The sequence below is a fragment of the Wolffia australiana genome, chromosome 1, assembly GCF_029677425.1.
Source record: "Wolffia australiana isolate 7733 chromosome 1, ASM2967742v1".
Taxonomy (NCBI): domain Eukaryota; kingdom Viridiplantae; phylum Streptophyta; class Magnoliopsida; order Alismatales; family Araceae; genus Wolffia; species Wolffia australiana.
Genome location: NC_135835.1, coordinates 28,824,900 through 28,845,268, shown reverse-complemented (window position 1 = coordinate 28,845,268; position 20,369 = coordinate 28,824,900). Strand labels below are relative to the sequence as shown.

Sequence of the window (20,369 nt, the reverse complement as noted above, 5' to 3'; positions counted from 1 at the left end):
CAGAAGGAAGTTGGGGTGTCCACTTTTGGAATGAGCGCCAAAAAAGTGGATTTCCAACTCCTTGCGAAGACTTTACGTTGGAACGCCTCTTTGATAGCTAGTACCAAGTCAGTGCCTACAACATCCCAGCACGCCGTATAGAATTCGGCAGTGAAGCCATCCGGACCTGGGGCTTTGTTACGGCCCAAGGTAAAGACTATCTCTTTGATCTCCGCTCGTGACGGGGGGGCTAACAAAAGTGCATTTTCTTGGTCGGTCACCAAGGAAGGGATGGAGGAGAGAATGTCCTCGCTCATAACAATGGGCTGCGAGGAGAGGAGGGAGTGATAATACTCCACTCATGCGCCTGCTAGCTGGGGAGGGTCCTGTCCGTGCGTCTCTAGGAGGGTCGTATAGTTCGGGCGCGCTCTATGACGGATCGAGGCGTGAAAGAAACGTGTGTTCCTATCACCCTCTCGCAGCCATTGGATGCGCAATTTCTGGAGATAAAAAATCTCCTGTCGTCGCATGGCATCCTCCAGTTGCTCTCTGAGGCGGAGCTGATGCTCTCCCATGTCATCTGTCCAGTACTCCTGTAGGTGGCGGTCGGCATCAACCAATTTCTTTTTCAGCTCCTCAACCGGTGAATGGACATCTCCAAAGACATGACAGTTCCACCATTTGAGGTGGAGCTTGAGGTTCCTCAGACGATAGCTGAAGGTCTCCATAGGCGATGTAAGAAATTGAACCATGCCAATGACTACATACATATCTATGGAAATCACTATGTTCCAACCACATGGTTTGGAATCGAAATGGGGGACGACGGACCCGATGACTCGAATCCGGGAGGAGGAGAATCGGTGTGTGGTCCGAGTAAAATCTCGGAAGGATCTCTATCGTGAGGGTGCACTGCATCAATGCTGTGCTATTAGTGAAACAGTGGTCAAGCCGTTCGTATATACGTGCATCCGCTTGACGTTCATTGCACCAAGTCCACTTCTCCCCGGTGGTAGGTGGTTCCACTAATGAAGTGGTGTGGATAAAATCATTGAAGGCTTGCATAGAGCATAGCCGAGGTGGGCGGCCCCCTTGGCGCTCACTAGTGTCCCGTATGCAGTAGAAATCTCCGACTATAAGCCAAGGTAGTTCAACTAGCTGCGAGTGGGAGTGGATATGGTGGGCGAGTTCCTCCCAGAGGGCCTCTTGCTCACTGTGTCTATGCGGAGCATACACAATGGTAAGTGGGTAGGGCTTTCGGCAACACAACACGTCAAAGGTGACATACTGCGTCCCTTCGGCCAAGAGTGTGATCGAATAGTCTCGCTTCCAGAGAAGCCAGAGCTTATTCGATGGATGGCAGTAAGCATGGTCCATCTCAAGTTTCCTCGCGATGGTAGGGGATTGATCCGATGTAATCATCGGCTCGAGTAGCCCCACGATGCCTAATCTATGCCTAGTGATAAGGGAGAGTAGATGGGTTTGGGTGAGAGGGTTACCTATCCCTCTATAGTTCCAGACAAGACTTGGGATCATAAAAGTCTATCGGCTCGCATGACGCACCCGAGATCGGGTGTAGTACGTGCGGCGCGGAGGTGGTGGTGATGCATTCGAACGGTGTCGCAAGCAAGGAGGGGTATCCACATCCGAGTCCTCCATGAGGGAGGCATCATCCTCCTTGTCAGTGGAATCCCGACCGCTAGTGTTGCGACCCCTGTCCTCCGAACTAGTGAAAGTGGCTTGACAGTGTGTCAAGCATTCCCTTTGTTCAGAAGGAATATGCGATGGGTGGAGTGCGGTTGTGGAGTCGGGTGTGGGGGATAGGTGTGAGGTGGTGTGGGCGGGGGTGGAGACAGGGGGTGGGTGCGAGGAGGGGGGGACAGGGGGTGGGTGCGAGGGGGTGGGGTCGGGTGGAAGAGCAGGGGTGGGGGCGGGTGGAAGAGCAAGGGTGGGGTCGGGTGGGAGGGCAGGGATGGGGTGCGGGGGGGGGGGGACGGGTGTGAGGATGGGGACGGATGAGAGGGAAGGGGGGGTGGGGAGGGGTGCATCACCATGAGATGGTGGAGAGAGAGGAGAGGGGTGAGTCGTGGGGTGATGGTGAAGAGAGAAATGGCCGACGGGATGATGGAGCGGGTGGAGAGGGTGAGGTATGAGGGGATGATGGGACTGGTGAAAGTGAGTGCCGCGAGGTAGAAGGTAATGGGCGGGAAGGGCCAGACCCGCGAGGTGGATGAGGAGATGAGGCGGTGGGTCGGATGGTACGAATGGAATGTGTAGCCGTAATGGGAGCGCTAGTGTCGAGGCCCTCAGGTACCGTCAGTAGGGCAAAGGTATTTGAGGTCAATGGGGCGACACTGACCTCCTTTCCCTTACGGGAGGGGGCTTCTCGAGCCCGTGGTGGGGATTTTGTGCGCTTCTCAGCACCCTTCTTCACCTAGTGTGAGGTAGAAGGTGCAGGCTTAGCCATTGGAGGCTTAGCTGCCACTAAGGCTCGTGAGGTAGAAGGGGATACAACGGTGGGTTGCACCGGTGTGGCCACATGGCACGGCCCAAATGACTGTCTCTCAGTAGGCCATCGCCTCTCGTTAGCTGAAGTCATTGCGGCAATGTAGTCATCGTAGGCTAAGGGGGGGAGAAATACCCCCTCCGTAGTGGAGGGAGTCTGCATCGCCTTTTGGCGGCATGTGTGAAGGGTATGGCCTAATACACTGCAGTGTGTACAAAACCGCGGGAGGTTTTCGTACACAACGGACTGATAAATCAACTCATCGCCATTGCGAATGAGTATCATGCGGTGTATGGGGGCAAGTAGATCAACCTCGACACACACTCTCGCGTAGCCGGGGCGGCTAAAGAGATGGACATCCTTGTCCACGCGTATGAAAGTGCCGACCGCACTAGCAAGGGATTCCAATGCAGTAGGTGTGAATAAATGTGGCCGTAGGCCAGGAAATCCTATCCACACCGGGACGGAGTGGGGAAGATGGTCGCGTGAGCTCCCCGTCTGTTCGGCTGTCCACCGGTAGGTATGCATCGTGGAGTCGTTGATCGTCCAGGTGGTGCGGCTCCAGGCCTTCCGGAAGTCAGATTCAAGCTGGAATCAAATGAAGACGCTCATGTGATTCCTTGCTCCAATAACCACCTGTCCAAGGAAATGCCCTGCTGCTGTATAGACTCTCATGATGTCATCGATGAGCGGCCGCTTCGTAGCGAACCGCCCGATCAATGTGTAGGTGAATGGCATTGCCATTCGTGTTACCTACTCCTTAGAGAAGGTAACCAAGCGTATACCCTCAGAGTCGGTGTAACCCCGCGTCGGGATTGTATCAGCATAACGAGGGGGAAGTGTGGGTTTGGGGAGTGAGGTAGAAGATGGGATGGGTAAGGTGTATGCCACTCTCGCTGCCCAAGTCGTCGTGGGAGGTGTTTCCGCACCTCGTGAAGTCGGTGCGGACTGTGTGAGTGGGGCTTCTGGAGCCAGGGTGGGACTGTCACGGGGTCTCGTGTTCAGTCAATGCGCGTCTCCCAAGTCACTTTGGTTGGCTTGGTCAGGATTGGTCAAGGCAACTAATTTGACTCGGGTGGGCTCCGGCGATTCAAGCTGTGTAGGGTTGACCAACTGGTCACTCTAAGCTGGGGTGAAGTCTGCAAGGGTAGTAATCAAATGAGATCTAGAGTTGACCAATGGGTCAACTTGATCGATGTTGACCGAGGAGTAAACTTGGTCAATGTTGACTAAAGAGTCAACATGGGCGTGGTTGACCTTGGGGTCAACCAACTCCGCACGTCCCATGCTATCCGAGCCAGCGCGGTCAATGCTGACCGAGTCAGCATGGTGAGCTTGGTCAATATTAACCGGGATGGTCAAGTCAAAGGTGACCAATGAATCGCTCAGTGAAGGGTTGACCAAGTCGCTTGGAGCAACTTGGTCGCTGTTGATCATTCGGTCAATCTGGGCAACGTTGACCGATTTGGGTTGGTCAACATTGACCAACTCACCTCGGTCAACATGGTCAGTGTTGACTGTGTTGACAATGTCAACCCGGTCATAGGTGACCAGGTCGACCAGGTCAACCCGGTCAAAGATAACCGGGTCAACCTGGTCGATTCGGTCAGCTGGACCAGGTTCGACCGGGTCGACCGGTTCGACCCGGTCAGATTTGGCCCGGTGGACTAGTTTGACCCGGTCCATCTCTGTCGGGTTGACCAGTTCGACCCGGTCCATCTCTGCCGGGTCGACCAGTTCGACTCGGTCAGTTTCAGCCGGGTCGACCGGTTCGACCCGGTCAGAATCGACCGAGTCGACTCGGTCAAAATTGGCCGAGTTGGGCAGTCCGACTCGGCCATTGTCGACCGAGTCAACGTGGCCTAAAGGGACCGAGTCGAACCGCTCGATTCGGCTGAGTCCAACCAAGTCGACGCGGTGATGACTCACCGAGTCGACGGCAGTCGACTTAGCCGAGTCGTGGCGATATATATATGCTTTAAATAGGGCAGCTCTGCCTTTAGAAGTCTCGTCACGTTAGCTGACAAGGGCATTTTAGTCGACGCGTGCATTTGGCATATGGCAGATCCACAGCCCGTCCAGTCAGGTTTAGCGGGCCCGTCACGTCCGTGTGCGCCAATAGTATATCGCCATGTGTGCCACATGGGTCGACAAGTGGACAAGAGAGGGCGGCCACCTCAGCGTGAGTTATGAAGGCAAGGGATCGAGGCGACGTGGCACGATCTGGTTCAACGGAGGGGGAGTTCAATTTCCGATCGGATGGGTGCAAGGGCTTAGAAAAGTCAAGAATGGTAGGCGCCGACAGTGGTGAAGTTACCACCTTCGCAGTTATTGCGTTGCCAACTGTGCCGGCGTCGCTTTCCACGTGAGTAGTGTCGTCAGATCCAACGGCCAGGCGTAGATGATGTGGATCGAGGCGTTGAAGCACGGTCGTTGGATCTGACGTGGCCATGGGACGAGGCTCGAGATGGGAGGCATTAGATGCCGGCATTATAGTCGTGGAATGGTCAAATAAGGCGGGCGGGGGCGGTAAGCTGACTGCCAACGGGTCTTTTTTTTGAATTTTTCTTGGGTCTTTCAAGAATCCGACGGCTCCGATTGAATCCTTGTTAATAAAAGATTCGATCCTCGCCGTTGGATCTGACATGGCAGGGTAGGCGACCTCGGGGCAAGCAGGGAGGTTAACGGAGACGCTGGCATTAAATGTCAACGGCTCATTATTCTTTAAAGGCCTCAGGTCCGCTAGGAGTCCATCAGTTGGACCGTCGCGATCACGCCGCGTGGACGGTTCGACGGTCCAGATGGAGTCACGTAACGGCTGCTCGGCAGCCTTAATGGCAGCCGAGCGTCCTATTTTTTTTTGTTTTGACTTTTCAGTTTTTTTCTTCTTTTTTTGGGGGGTGTGAGTCCGTCGGATGCAGCCGCGCTGTCAGATCCGACGGCGTGGCTGCTCCCGACGGCTAATGTGGGCGGGGAAATGGTGGCTGGCATGCCGGTTCCTCCGTCCACGTAGGCATCCAGACACAGGGGGCCCGTCGACGTGGCTTCCCTGTCAGACAAGCCCCCGTGTGGCTCAGCCGCCCGCATCGGATTGCGGGCTGCGAGCTAGCTCTTTCGGCGAGGAGAATTTCAGACGCGAAAGATGTAAATAAAACAGTTAATTCATGGCAAATTAACAATAGAATTCGATGCGCCTCGTCAAGACAAACAGTTTAAGTATAGATTTGAGGTATTTGGCGCATCTAAATCATAAGATAATTGGTGATTAGGAAAAGCGACGAAAAACTTACCTCTTGGAGTCAAAAGACTCTAATCAAAGCTTTAGAAACCTGTTTTGGGCTTGCTTATAGTTGATTCTGATAGATTAGAGCCTTCTGAATCCAATGGAACATAACCCGCGTTGATCCAAGGTCTGTAGAAGAAGTTATGATGAAATCTCCAATTGCGGAGGAGAGAGAAGCTCTGCCCGAGTTACTAATGACTTTTTTACAACTTCGAATGACCTCAGAGTTGAAAATTGAAGGGTGGAACAAGTTCCCCAAAAGGTACATTCATTGTTTTGAGTCGAAAGATGATTATGAATTGATTAACATTCTTCTGGATCCATGGAAACATATTTTTCATGGAAGAACCAAGGCAAAGAACCCAACAGTTTTCCATGCATGAACCAACACGCATAACCAAAACTGATTTGGCATTGCACTAGAGTCGATGACATTTCTGATCGTTGTCGGTATCCTTGCATTCGTACCGTGTGCCATTTTATGTTCCCTTACGTCCAAAAACTCATGAAAAGATTGAGAATTTAACCACTTGACTTTGTAGAGTTTAAGTGGGGTTAGTCTCGCAAGACAAGCATGTAATCGCTTTAAATGATGCATTTTTGGATTGGCTTCAAAATTCACAGAAATGCAATTTTTGATCTTAGAATTGGCATCATTTTATGATTTCAGGATGAATTACCACCTAATAATGACTTTTTTCTGTGTGTATGCCATGACAGATTTGGGCTTATCCTTATCCTACATTCCGCAAATCGGGCATTCTCTAAATGTATTCGTGCCTCATTTTCTATTTCTTGGATCAAACTTCTTAAACTTCATGACGAACACAAACTTACTCCCTTACATCAAATTATTAAAAAAATAAAACAGACCAAAGAGGATTTCAAGTACAGAAAGTTGTACCCACAATATATGAATATAAACTTACTCGTCTTCGTATCACCTGTTTATAATGGAAGATAATTTATGAGTTGCCAGTACCAAGTTTGCAGAGCTGGAAATTTTTTTTATTGTTCTCATACTCATATAGAAACTTACTGCCATGATGTTGAGCTTATCTTGTAACCAAGAAAAATGAAGTGCATGAAAAATGAAGGTCCATCGTCAAGTTGATCTGAGCTTGAAACATACATATTTTAGTACTTCTGTATTAAACAACAAATATGTAGTATGGGATAGTTAACTTCTATGTGTTTTTTCTTAATTTAGAATAAAGGGATTTGGGGCCAGGCATGTGAGCCTTAGGCCATCTCACCAGAAATTCTTCTGGATGGGTAGTTGGTACATAGCTCATGAAGGATAGATATAGCCATAGAACTTTGGCCATGGCATTGGCTAGAGCTTTATGTTCATCCCTGATGATGGATGTCACAACTATTGGTTATTTTACAGAAATCCAAGATTTGAGGTTATGTCAAAGGAAGATCATGTAGCCACATATTGATCTATAGTCACTTCGTTAGCCAAACCAGTACACCCCACTCAAGTCATAAATTAAATAACTGTAATTTTTATGAGTAAAAGGCCCATGGAGATACTTCCCTTGAAGTGCAGTAAGGGTAAGAGTTTCTTTCTATTTACGCAATGGGCGAGTGAATTGGTAAACCCTAATTTATGGTTAAATATGTGTTTAAGACTGTTAGATAATGCAAGCATATTCATAATTTCCTTACAAACACAAACCAATTAACACCAAATGCACAGATAACACATATTCAATAAAGTTAATTTTTGGTCGGCTTATAGCTTTATTTTGGATTTTAATTTCAGTAATTATTAATTTTAATTATATTAAATATATATTTAATAAGCTTAGAAATAATCTTTGATATCAACCTAATTTATCCAAATTTTGTGAAAAAGTATTGGGAATTTAAGTATGAAACACTATTTCATTCGATTTAAAATGTTATATCTGGTGTTTTTGTTGTAGTGAATGATATTTATACTACTTAAAATACCTTATTTTTATAGTGAAAATACCTTGCTGATTCATTATATCAAAATTGCCTAAGCTGGAGCATGCGATCATGTGCAATATGTTTGAGGTCTATTTCCACGGTTTGTGGCAAACATGGTGGAAGAGATGTGATGGCAAGCAGCAGAGTGGAGCAAGTGATGCAGATAATTCAACTGGTTAAAACAGGGCTGGGAATCAGATATGGGCCAATGAGGTGAGATCCTTGGTCATTCTCTAGTAAGATAAAAAGAAGAAAATATCAAACTAACCCTATTTTCACATGCCCAACACACTTACTGGTGTCTTTTATTTATGACTCTTGATCAGATTCACCACTCCTTCCATCCTTCACTCTTGAAAATCAACAATGGATAAGAATCACATTTGGAATGAGCCAAAAAATGGCAAAAATTAATTAAGAAGATAATCCAAAAAGAAATGTTTACATTAAGAATAGGGTGTCTGTTTAAAGATCCAAATCATGGACAGATAGAGGATATAAAGATGAAAATATCCAAAAACTTTCAGCTCAAAATGCCTGTGGATGTTACTTCTCTCCATTATGTAAAAAATGTGTTGATTTGAGGAATGTTCGAAGAGGATCATATAAATTCAACCTCATTCAGTGGGTCAATATTAGTTCAGAAATGTTAATGCATATCCTGAATTAGTCATAAAAAATGTTAATGCAATGGTACAAAAAGACAATTGATGTTTGAGCATTTTGTCAAAAATAAAAATCATTGTGTTACATAGAGCAAGTTTCAGATTCTGGACCTCTTCAGAAATTTACATGTTGTTTTTGACTGACTTTGAAAGACCAATTTTATTTCTAACCTGATTCCAGACACATAGGACTTGGAATCATGCTTTTTTTAGCAAAGTTGAATTATTTACCACGAGAAAAATATTGTGCCCAGAATTCACAGTACCAAAAATGCCGGGCTGAATATTATCATTTGTATAACTTACAAATAAAATGAATCAGTAAGGTATTGCTAACAACTCCACCTCCTCGCCCCTACCCCCTCAAACATAACTTAGTAATTCTATTTTTATTTACAACTTACAAATAAAATGAATCATAACTAAGTATATTGCTAACAACTCACATATTAGTCCTCGTCTTCTTGGCTTTAAAGATATATAACTATATCGATGACGTCTTTAGATAATGAAATGATCTCATAATCTACATTGGGCCTCCTTTCAAGTGTTAACTTGTAATTTGAAGACTTGATATCATGAATAAGTGAAAATATTTCTTTCCCACAGTTATTTATCATAAAGTTGCATCATTTTTTCATGTTGAAAAATTTTTTGAAGCCACTTAGTCGTTATAGCCCTATAATAGAGGAAAAAATAATGTTTTGAAGAATAACTTGAGGTTTGTGGAACCAACTATACTAGGTGAAACAAATGAAAATTGGATGCTCAATAAACGAAATCTGATAGAATGGATGCTTGATCATTAGATTAATTTCATATCGAAAGGTCAAAAACGTTGTCATTATTAATAGTATCTTTTCTATCTAAAATACATTTAGATACAAACAAATATAGCATTGAAAATGGAGAAGAAATTTCTTTCCATCTTTGTCTTTTTACTCCAGATTTTGCACGAATGAATCCTGGTACCTCATCATAGTTTAGGAGCAAAGGGACTAAAAAACATTTTCCAAAATTATAAATCTCCATGTTTTCCCCCTCTATGTATGAACAATATATATCGCCCTCTGTGCATTATCATCCCTTTTAGCTATTGTTTATATTTTACCTATTTTTACATTCGTACGAGTCTCTCTCCTCTCTCTCTCCCTCTCTCTCTCTAATTACCTCCCGTTCCCTCCCTCCCTCTCTCCCTCTCTCTCTCCCCTCCCTCCCTACCTCTCTTCCTCCCTCCCTCCCTCCCTCTCTCCCTCTCTCTTTATGTCCTCTCTCCCTCTCTCTCTACGGCCTCTCTCCCCCTTTTTTCTATCGATCTATCTAGCTCTTTTTCTTCAGTCAAGATCCATCTTCAGCTTTTTCTTATAGTTTTCCTCCTTTTATACTGTCTGTCTCTCTTGTTTCCTCTTTCTCTCTATTTCTTTCTGTCTCGGTCTCTCCCTCGCTCGCCGCTTATTTTCATTTCTTGAGCACATAGAAGAGATAAGTTGGGACGGCCCACGTTATGGCACTGGAGCAGAGAGAGGAGTGTGTTGAGGCCGGTGACAGCGTTGTCGAGTGATGAGGTGCAGCACAGCACAGCTGTGCCAGCAGCGGACATTGTGCCATGGCAAATTCATGAACCAACGCGAAGGAAGGAGGGAGACGGTCGGCTGGCGGGAGACGGTCGGCTGGCGGGGATGGCCAAATTCATAGCAGAAAATATACATTTTTAGGCAACGTAGAATGCAGCAGAGGTGCAGCGAATGGTAGCTTAGGTGAGATGAATATAGGCAGTGAATTCGGAGGTAAGATGGTAGTTCAGGGAGAGATGGAAAATGTGGAGGGATCAGATGGGTTTTGCCTGATAAGGGGAGGCCGACAGCTTAAGCTGACATAAAGGGAACACAAATCTTCACATTCTTCTTCTCTGAGTTTCTCAATCTTGGAAGCCTTGTCATTGATTCCTCTCGAGGAACGGTTACGAGCAGAACATGGTCACAAAAATGATGTCACCGTGCGGATTCAAAAGAAAATGTAAAAACAATGGAACTAGATCCAGTTCTCCAGTCCAATCAAAATTATATGTACAAAGATTATATCACCATCTGATGCAATCAATTCCTCCTATATTGACGTTATTTTTTATAGAATGATTTAATTATGATAGACTAATTTAATCGTGTAGGCTGTCTGTACGGCAGTCAGCCGGAGAATCGAACTAGCTGTAAAGGCTGCCATGAACGACCATGGTCACAAAAATGATGTTACAGTGCAGATTTAATAGAAAATTTAAAAATGATTGAACTAGATCCAGTTCTCCAGTCCAATCAGAATTACATGTACAAAGATTATATCACCTACTGATGCAATGAATTTCTCCTATATTGATGTTATTTTTTATAGAATGATTTAATTTATGATAGAATAATTTAATTATTATACAATGATTTAATCGTGTAGGCTGTCTGTACGGCAGTCAGCCCGAGAATTGAACCAGCTGTAAAGGCCGCCATGAAAGACCATGGACTGCTGAAGTAATCTTGCAATAGCTCTTTCATCCATTGTCGGGGTCTTGAGCAGCGATATACCGTGACTTCCTCACAAAATTTTGGCCCGTTGAAGATATCTATTCCTCTGCACAAACTTTTGAAAAGATTGATAACTTCTTCTTCACTAGTAAGCCTGTTGATCAGTATGTTTGTGTTTCTGGATGAGAGGATCACCACATCTTCCGACATGCGGATCAAGTTGTTTAAGAGCACAACATAGCTTGATGCTTCTGTGCCAGCCTGCCAATAGCACTGCTCAAAGGCAATCAGATTTTGCAAAATACAATCCGTGCTACTATTGATTTTGTGGCAATTAATAATCATTGTCCCATTCTCGAATGACACTTGAAGGCCGCGGGCTTCTTGTTTCCTGAACTTTACCCCTTGTTTTTGAAGTTCAAAAAGGCGGGGAATGCAACTGACATTATAATTTGGCTCATCCTCAGAACATAGAACTCGATTCGGAGGGGGAAACATTTCCAGGTGAAGCAAGTCGATGAGATGACACGGAATTTGGGGAACGGGAAATTCGAGATCTGGTTTTGGTGAATAAAGATCCCTGATAAACCAGATGAAGTTATCCTTCAATGAGATTCCAAGATCGTTATGCCGACAATCAAAAAACTTCCATACCTCCTCAAGAATGATGAAAGGAATCTGGTTCTCAAGGAGCATCATGTCCTTTTGGATCAAGCTTACTATTGTCCAGTCTACCTTGGCACGGTGTTCTCTGATACCAAGTTTATGTCTGAGCTCTACATGAAAGCATCCATCAAGTGCCATCATTTGCACAAATTCTCTATCTCTGAAACCTAACGGCTCTTCATTGTATCCTCTTGCCTGATCTTTCATTGCCCTTACGGCCTCCAGGCAGCCCGTCCAGTTCTTGTTCTGGTACCGCTCGAGTAGATCATCCCTGTACCACCATTTTACGTGTTCCATCGCTTTCAAACGCTCTTTGCCGTGATGATAGGGTCCAAAAGATATGACCGTTGGTTCATATGCGCTCGGCTTGACGTGCCGGATATGGGCTGGAACTATGAAGATTTTGGGGGAGTTCTCCCAGGATCCTTCTCTCTTTTTGATCCACTCTACAATTCTTGGATTGCAATCTGGGTCCACCTTGAAGTTGTACACTCCCTCGCGCAAAGTTTTAAATAGATGGACGATATCAGCATGATCGTTTGCATTTTCCCTGGTCAATATGCCTTTCTCATCTAAGGAGAGGATGGCAGCGTCTAGTGACGTTTGAATGAGGGAGTTCATGAGCACAACATAGCTGGAGGCATTTACCCTGGCCTTCTCGTAGCACTGTTCAAAAGCAATCAGATTCCTGATATGGGTATCCGTGTACTTCGTAATATTGAGAGGATTCATGCTCATCAAACCTTTAAAAAATGACACTTTAAGACCCTTGCCTCTCTGACTTTTCTTGAGATCTATGCCTCTTCCGTGGAGTTCGCTCAGGCAAGGAATCGACAGGTGATCTGCGTCTTGAAGTGGATACGGATTAGGAAACATCACAAGGCCAAGCAGGTCAACCAGATGGAGCGGAGTTTCAGAAATGAAAAAACCATCATCAGGGGTTCCAGAATATTTTGACCTCATTTGCCAAAGGAAAAAATCGACTAGACGGCCTGAGCTTCGCTGAAAATTCCAAATCTTATCAAGAACAATGAAGGGAATCTGATTCTCCAAGAGCAGCATCTCCCGAAGAATAGGCACAACTATTGACCAATTTGTTGCCTCCCGCTCTTGTGCAATATTAATCATAGTTATGATCTCTACAATAACCCATCCATCAAGAGTCATCATGTTTACAAATTCATCATCCGTTAACTCTACACCGTTTGCATCCGTCAAGGGACCAGCATAAGAATTTCTTGCCTCATCTTTTATCATCCACACCGCCTCGAAATAGTGCCCCCATATATTTTCAGTCCTCTTGAGAAGACTGTCTCTGTACGATCCTTAATTTTCAGGGATTCCTTTCCGTGATGGTATGGACCGAAAGAAATGGTAATCGGATCGTATGCGCTTGGCATCAAGTTTCGTATACAAGGAGGGGCTCTGAATATTGGTTCTCTAAATCTCTGTGGCCTGGAGACGATGTCGATCCTGCAGTCACTAGAGGTTTCACCTTTGGAAGATTGAGAGCATGTAGAACATAAGAACCCGAAGTTTGGTGCTAAATGATAAAGATAGAAAATGCATCCCGTTTGGGAGAAGGATCAAGGAACATCAATAATAAACAAATGTTAGGAGTAATATCCCGCCTACCTGCACTCGCCATCTCTGCTGAACGATGGTCTCCGTGCCTTGGGAAGAACGATCAGCTTCTGCTCACTATCTCTTCGTCTGATCCTTTCACATGAATTTCTGCTTAGAGTGTTTGGGGATCTGGTTCATTTTGTTGAGCAGAGATAAGTTTTTATCTTCTATCGATGATCTGTGATGGAGAGTCGTACTTTTTAATAAATGTAGCTCTTTCTTCAAGTGGAGAGGCCCCATTGCATCTCAGTCATTAAAATGGATGGATGTCTCACAGGCTGTCTGGATTGACCCAGTCATTAAGATATCTTTCGTCCGAAGGGAAGATACATATTTTGAGTGCATCTATATTTATGGGGGTCGTGGGCCGGGTGGGGAGATGTACTTATTAATAAAGAGCAAAATTTATTAAAAAGTTTAGCGGGTGGGGATTGTGGCGGCGGGCGGGGATTGTGGCGTTCGTCAGGGGGGGGGGCGGGGTGGGCTGGCGGGGAGGGGGGCGGGTGGGGGGGGGGGGGCGTGGGCCGCACCCCACCCGCGCCCCCACACCCCCACCGGCCGTGCCCCCCACCACCCCGCCACCCGCGCCCCCCTTTCCCCGGCCGCCCACGACCCCCCTACCCCCTCCACCCCGCCGGCCCTCCCCGCCCCACCGGCTCCACCCCCTTCTCCGCCGCCCCCCGCCTTCTCTACAACCCTCCCTCCTCCGCCCGCAGCACCCCCTTCCACCCACGCCCTCCTTCCCCGGCCGCCGCAACCACCCCACCCCCCCCCTTCTCTCTGCGCGGCCCCCTCTCCCTGCCACCCGCGGCCCCCCTTCCCCTGCCGCCCACGACCCCCCTTATCCCCTTCCCACCCACGGCCCTCCCCGCCGGCCCTCCCCGCCCCCCCGCTGACGACTGCCACCGCCCGCGCCCCCTTCTCCGCCTGCGCCACCTCCACCCCCTTCTCCACGACCTTCTCTAATCCTTTGTCCCTTCTTTTCCGCGAGACTGCGTCTGCTAGTCGCAACTTACAGGTCGCCGAGGAAGGGGCGAGGAGCTCATCTCCCGGTCCCGACTTCCTTGGCGTCAGAATCAATCCAAGAAACTGCAACGTCTACGGGGAGATGTTCTTCTAGGAGGGAGCTCGACCTGGGACTGGGAGTATTTCAGCAGAGTTCTTTCTACATGCGAAGAGGATGGGCGCCGGGTTTACCTGCCCAGACGCGGGGACGCTGTTCAACCAAGCAGCCCGTCGAGGGCAATCATCTCGTTCTCCGCTCCAGCAACATTCTTATTCGCGACCTAATCAGGGAGGGGAAGATCGACGAAGCGAGAGCCGTGTTCGATCACATGCCCTCGAGGAACGCGGTGTCCTGGAACTCGATGATCATGGGATACTCTTTTTCTTCTTCCTCCTCTCCTGGAGGAGGAAGAGGAAGAAGAACAACGTCGAGAGAGGGTACGCATGCGGCTCTGAAGCTCTTCCTAGTCATGCCCGACCGTCTCAAGGACGCCTTTACGTGGACCACCGCCGCCGGCGGGCTCGCCCGCGCCGGACGGTTGAGCGACGCCCTGCGCCTGCTGAAGCAGTCTCGCGGACCTCAGCCGGAGGCGTGGGCGGCGGCGGTCTCGGGGGCCCAATACCGCGGCGCGGCGGCCCAGGCTCTGCAAATCTTCAGAGAAATGCTCTCCCGGGGGGGGATCGCGCGGCCCGCTCCCCATTCCTTCACTAGCGCAGCCGCCGCCGCGGCGGATCTGTCGGCGCTCTCCGTCGGCCTGCAGCTCTTGTCCCACGTCATGAGACGGGGCCTATTCAGCGGTAACACTCTGGTCGCGAATTCGCTCGTTTCCGTGTTCTCAAAATCGGGGAGCCTGGGCGACGCGCTGCGGCTCTTCGGCCTGATGCGACGGCGCGACGTGGGGTCGTGGAACGCCATCATCGGCGGGCTCGGCTGCCACGGCCGCGGGGGCGAAGCCATCACCATGTTCGACCGAATGAGGGCGGCGGGGTTTCGGCCGGACTGGATCAGCTTCGTGGGTCTGCTGCAGGGGTGCAGTCACTGCGGCCGCGTGGACGAGGGCCGGCGCTTCTTTGAGAGCATGGAGAGGGACTTCGGCGTCCGTCGGCGGGCGGAGCACTACGCCTGCATGGCCGACCTCCTCGCGCGGGCGGGGATGCTCCAAGAGGCCGCCGCTCTCGCCGCTGCCCTGCCCGCCGATCTCGCCGCCGCCTCTCCTCGCTCGCTGCTGGTTTTGCGGAGGGCTTCGCTGCGCGGATGCCGCGGGAGAAGCCGCCGCGGGGAGCTCCAGGCCGACGGAGGACCGGCCGCGCAGCAGAGATGTTGTCCGGAGGGAAGAGCGACGGGAAAGGGCGAGGTCGGCTGTAGCTGGGTGCAGGTGCGAGAGACGGTTCACTTGTTCGCCGCCAGAGACGAGACACATCCCCAGTCTCCGGATATTTACGCCGTCTTACGGCTGTTGAACGACGCCATGACACAGCACTAGTCTCCATATAGAATGAGTGATAAGCAGAGAATGAGCGGACAAGATTAAGTTTAATCAGCTTCATTTTATTATTTTTCTATAATTTCTCTCACGAAGAAGGCTGGTTCTTTATTTTTGTCACCTCCCAGCATTCATTGATTAAATTTGATTCATTTTTTCTCAAAATCATTTGTTTTTTCTACAAATATCAGCGTGGTCCATCGCCAGCGGCGCTCTTGCATCACGGTCGCTGACTGGTTCGACCAGGAGCTGTCGATAACAGTCATGGCTCGGGGCTGGTTTGACTAGGGACTACACTCGCCGGCTTCGTCTTCTCCGCCTCCAGTCTCCTCAGCATTGACGAGCTCAGTTTCTCCCCGTTTGCATCGCTGGAAAGAAGGTCGACCACTTCCACCTGCAGCCACAAGAATTGCATTATGATGGTGATGATGGTGATGTTGATGATGATGGTGATGATGATGATGATGATGACAGTGAAGATGCGCACCTTCAGCTCGCGTAAACCCCTCTCAGATCGTCTCTTGTTGACCGAGAGGCCGCCGGATAACGTTTCTTTGCTGAATGCTCGAATGAAAAGGACAAACAATAATTCAGGAATGGTGAAAGATAAAAAATGACTGAATTCCTTAAATAAAATAATACATGAGCGTGCATGACCTCGGTTTTCCCAAAGGCAAAACTAGACAAAACTACATGATGCAGAAATCAGAAGCCTAATGTTTGTAACCTGACGACGATGGCATCCAAATCGTCATCAACGATCGATGGCCCGTATGGATCGACGATAGGTTCTGCTTGCACCCTCAGAGTTGGTTTTATTGACTGCAAGAACCACCACGGACTATATTTAAATCGACTGTCCAAATATTTGGGCATCAAATGAGCAAAATTTAGCGCGTGAATGAAGAAAGTAAATTGGTTTCCTGATGAGTTTAGTATGCATGCAAAAGATGCACGTCTGAAATATATAGCTAAAAATTATCCGTACGGAGAAAATATGGCATATATATATAAATTTTTAAAACATAAATATGGCAAATATATAGTGTCTGCACTGATTCAATTCAAAACTAACCTTGATGTAATCCTCTACGGCTTTGATCCTGACTTCCACTGGTTCGATCATGTCCCTTAGCTGATAATTACAAGGTTCTTAAACATCACATGGCTTGGAGAGTGCTATATCAGGAGATGCGACTATGTGATAAGGGAAAAACAAACCTCCTTCTTCGCCAACATTGGTCCATCACAGACGCCCACCACGATTCTCTCTCTAGCAAGGTCCGCCGACGCCTGCCCACAAGAAGTCAAATAAAGCAGTGACGCCAGTTAAACTTCCCAATCCAGAATATGATAAGAAAGAAGAGAATTCTTAAAATGGCACCTAAAGCCTTAACTGGAAAGAAAGAAGAGAAAGAAGCTTTCGGATTTTTATAACACCTTTAAGAGGCGGCGATGTCCGTCATGGAGACGGTCAAATGTTCCTCCAAGTACAACAGCACCATAGTGGTCCGACTCACCAGAGGCTACAGGATCGAGCAAGAGGGACGTATCCTGGGTTTTAATCACGGCAGAATTATCTCCTGACATTTCTGTGAATGGACATTTATCAGAAGATGGAGAAAATGGGAGAAAAACAGCAATCTCCGTTGCATGTTCGTCGCCTTTCTTTAATGTAATCCCAGATGAATTTTTCACAAAAAAAGGTAATCCCAGATGATTTCTTCTATCATAATTTCTTTTTCTTAAAAAATGTATCCATTCCGCCGTAACAAAATGATAGTTCTGGAGAAAGGGCTAACTCACAAACTGTAATAAAATTGACTGATATAAAGTAAAACCTAGAAAAAGGCATAGTTCTAGCCAATTGATTTATCTTCCAAACGGGAAGCGAATTGAGTTTCTACGATACAAAAAAATAAGGACGTAAAATCCCCAAGTTTGGAGGCATACGTATGATGCATCAGAAAGCATATTTTTATTTTCTTCGTCCTAGAAGCTTGTCCTTGAAAGAGCAAAGATCTCAGCGACGTCAATGTTAAAAGATTCATTCTAATCCGCTCTTGTGTTGATCGGTTTGTAAATTACTTGAAAATCCTTTCCGTGGGGATTCTACCCCAAACGTAAGACGAGAAAAATTGGGTGAGAGAACCTCCAAATAATTTTTGCCAAAAAAGAGGTCTCATGACAAATAATTTTTGCAGACCCCGATACTTATTGATGACCACAGTTTAGAAATTTTCAAAGAATAAAAGAGGACAGACCCCTACTCCGAAAAACATAAAAGGAAAAAAAAAGAGAAACAACGCTGAAAATCGAGTAGACACGAATTCATCGCGCCTACAACTAGAAAAAAAGAGAGATTATCCCCAAATGCCCACGAAGACATCGGATAAAAAGAAGCAAGTATCAAAGCCAGCGCCATCTATCAACCAACAAAACCAAGCCTTCTCAGAAGCAGAATCCACCGAAAAGAGATGCGGGGGATCCAGGAAGCCGGCAAATCTTCCCCTTCTCGTCAATAGCAGCATCTTGACAATGGGGTAGGACCTCACCTGGATGCCTCCAGAGACTTGACATGCGGCAGCGGAAGCACTGTCAGGGGCCGAAAGTGCATTTTAAGAACCCAAAATGGAGTTGCCCTCGCTTACTTAGACTTCCCCTGACGAATCGTTACGTCACGCAGACAAAGGCTGCGGCCTGCGGAGTGAGTGGCGATAATGGTGGGTGGAGAGAGAGAGAGAGTGATCATTTATTTTCTAAAATAGTATACTTTTCTACTGTGCTTTATAACTTTCGTGGAGGAAACGATTCTACATAATGGTCTTCCCAAAAGACTAAGAGAAAACACAAAGGGGGGGGGGGGGGGGGGGGGGGGGACACCGAGATATATTTGGCACCAGAACCTAAACTGGGTCCCCACTTGTTTACACTTTTTGGAACTTTTCATAAAAGTATAACATCTAACATCCTTTAATCTTATGTGTTACCTTATGAGCCCCATATATCAATCTAGTAAATAAATTTGAAGTCCCAATGCCATTTATTAACATATTAATTAAATATATAAACACACACACACATTAACTAATCAACGATCAATTTAACCCAATCAATAGGTTAAGCTTCCAACCTGTGGGGTGCTCAGCTACCGCTCGTGCTCTAAAAGATATAAAGTAGCGTTAATATTCTCTCATGTAAGCTTTACCATCTTTGGTTGCTGTATAAGTATAATACTTTGTTTGCGTGAGACTACTAAATGATTTGGAGTATGATTACTCGTGAAACACTAATCCCTCATTGAGTTAGTATTAATGCATAATGGGGAACATTTGAGAACATATTCTCCTATATTCCTACTACCATGATATAATGGGATTTGGATCCATCTTCTTCCTTGATTAAGTCTCTTGTTACACCGAGGGTGGACAATCTCATCTTGACCACTCATTATGTGGGTATTTATTTCTATGTCTGAGCTAAGGGATGATTGAACTCCATAGTTAGGGACTCATATGTCTCAATAGAACATGATCATCCATACAACCCATCCTTGGTGTCTCAACTGAACATAACATTCATAGAACTGGGATATCAATCATTCTCGTTGACACATAGGCGCAATATCAACGGATTCATATGTTTTACTTCAGTGAACTCTTTTACTAAAGAGAACCCATTGTTTTTCCTTAGTATATCCATACTATTGGCCACAAGATCGGCCATACTCATTGTTTAGGTAGGACATATAATATCCATCACTCGGTTCCCAAACCAAGATAAAACTTTTTCTCAAAGGGAAAAGAGTGACGAGTGTTTATTCAGGAATATAAAAATTAAACTTAGAAAAAGATAATATATTAATTTTTTAAACACATATCATCATCATTTAGTATACCAACTTATTCCATTCCTTTATATACCTCAAAAATTTCGTATATCTATATTAAATTACCATCTCACCATATTTTTCTTCCTTTATTGAAAAAACATATGTTTTCTTAATCAAAGGTCATCTCAATAATTAAATATATTTTTCTCTTCACATCCCCTATTCCCATTTAAAGGTGCTAAACCTCTAATACATGTTCCATGTGGAGATGACCTTTGATCATCACTAGTTAGCCACATTAAACCCCAATTTTAGTTCAGTAGTGGAATCTCTCTCACTCTCTTTCTCTTAATAGCTGATGAGCCAAAAATGGGTGATTTAATTGTATGTTAAATATGTAAATGGTGTTTTAGAATAATGCAATAATATTTATGAAATTTACCTTTGAAAATTTATAACTCTTATATTATGAGATAGGGTCAGTCCTCAGGAAGTTAGTTATAAAAAATGAATTAATTTATAAAGAGAGTATGTTTTGAACTTTTGTGGGATATTTTTCGTGTAGTTTTAAAAAATAATTTATCAAAATAAGTGATAAAATGAGGGAAATAATTTCTCTACCAGTCACATGTGTGGTGGGACATAGATCTGATGGATATTATGTGTCCATCAAGAAAATCAAATGACCATGTTTATTTTAGTTCATTGAATAAAATATTTACGTTCATTATTATTTCGTGAGATGTTTATGATGAAGTCCATGAATACGTGCAATGACATAGTGAATTATGATGATATCGTAATACAATGATCATTGGTCTTTAAAAATATATTCTAAATATTCCTATTCA

At 46.0% G+C, this 20,369-nt stretch overlaps 2 protein-coding genes and 1 pseudogene across 5 annotated transcripts; 1 reads left to right on the top strand and 2 right to left on the bottom strand.

Annotated features, from left to right (window-relative positions):
- Positions 1–10,650: 10,650 nt before the first annotated feature.
- LOC144713843 (UPF0481 protein At3g47200-like) lies at positions 10,651–13,584 on the bottom strand (annotated as a pseudogene). The gene is made up of 2 exons (XR_013584174.1): positions 13,207–13,584; positions 10,651–13,066 (listed from the first exon to the last, which is right to left on the bottom strand). The product of XR_013584174.1 is annotated as a UPF0481 protein At3g47200-like (transcript).
- Positions 13,585–14,672: 1,088 nt separating this feature from the next.
- Positions 14,673–15,686, top strand: LOC144712472 (pentatricopeptide repeat-containing protein At2g03880, mitochondrial-like). The gene has a single exon (XM_078586790.1). The coding sequence runs from the start codon at positions 14,673–14,675 to the stop codon at positions 15,684–15,686; it is 1,014 nt and encodes a 337-aa protein (XP_078442916.1).
- A 134-nt stretch (positions 15,687–15,820) lies between these two features.
- COAD (4-phosphopantetheine adenylyltransferase) lies at positions 15,821–18,380 on the bottom strand. Of its 3 annotated transcripts, none has more exons than XM_078588543.1 (7): positions 18,242–18,380; positions 17,127–17,278; positions 16,908–16,979; positions 16,762–16,821; positions 16,414–16,508; positions 16,174–16,243; positions 15,821–16,080 (listed from the first exon to the last, which is right to left on the bottom strand). In XM_078588543.1, exons 1-7 carry the CDS (start codon positions 18,264–18,266, stop codon positions 15,949–15,951), a joined length of 606 nt encoding a protein of 201 aa, XP_078444669.1. In that variant the 5' UTR covers positions 18,267–18,380; the 3' UTR covers positions 15,821–15,948. The 3 variants fall into 3 exon arrangements, with proteins under 3 accessions (XP_078444669.1, XP_078444661.1, XP_078444676.1); XM_078588535.1 differs by having other exon boundaries at positions 18,155–18,304; XM_078588550.1 differs by having other exon boundaries at positions 17,127–17,240; positions 18,155–18,293.
- Positions 18,381–20,369: the final 1,989 nt, after the last annotated feature.

Bases quoted from the DNA above. Each gene is read 5' to 3' on its own strand.
- LOC144712472 (XM_078586790.1), top strand. From the start codon at position 14,673: ATGCCCGACCGTCTCAAGGACGCCTTTACGTGGACCACCGCCGCCGGC.
- COAD (XM_078588535.1), bottom strand. From the start codon at position 18,266: ATGTCAAGTCTCTGGAGGCATCCAGGTGAGGTCCTACCCCATTGTCAA. The intron at 16,509-16,761 runs GTTAGTTTTGAA...TGGTTCTTGCAG, and splicing joins CCGTAGAGGATTACATCAAG to TCAATAAAACCAACTCTGAG. The intron at 16,244-16,413 runs GTTACAAACATT...TCGAGCATTCAG, and splicing joins TTGGATGCCATCGTCGTCAG to CAAAGAAACGTTATCCGGCG.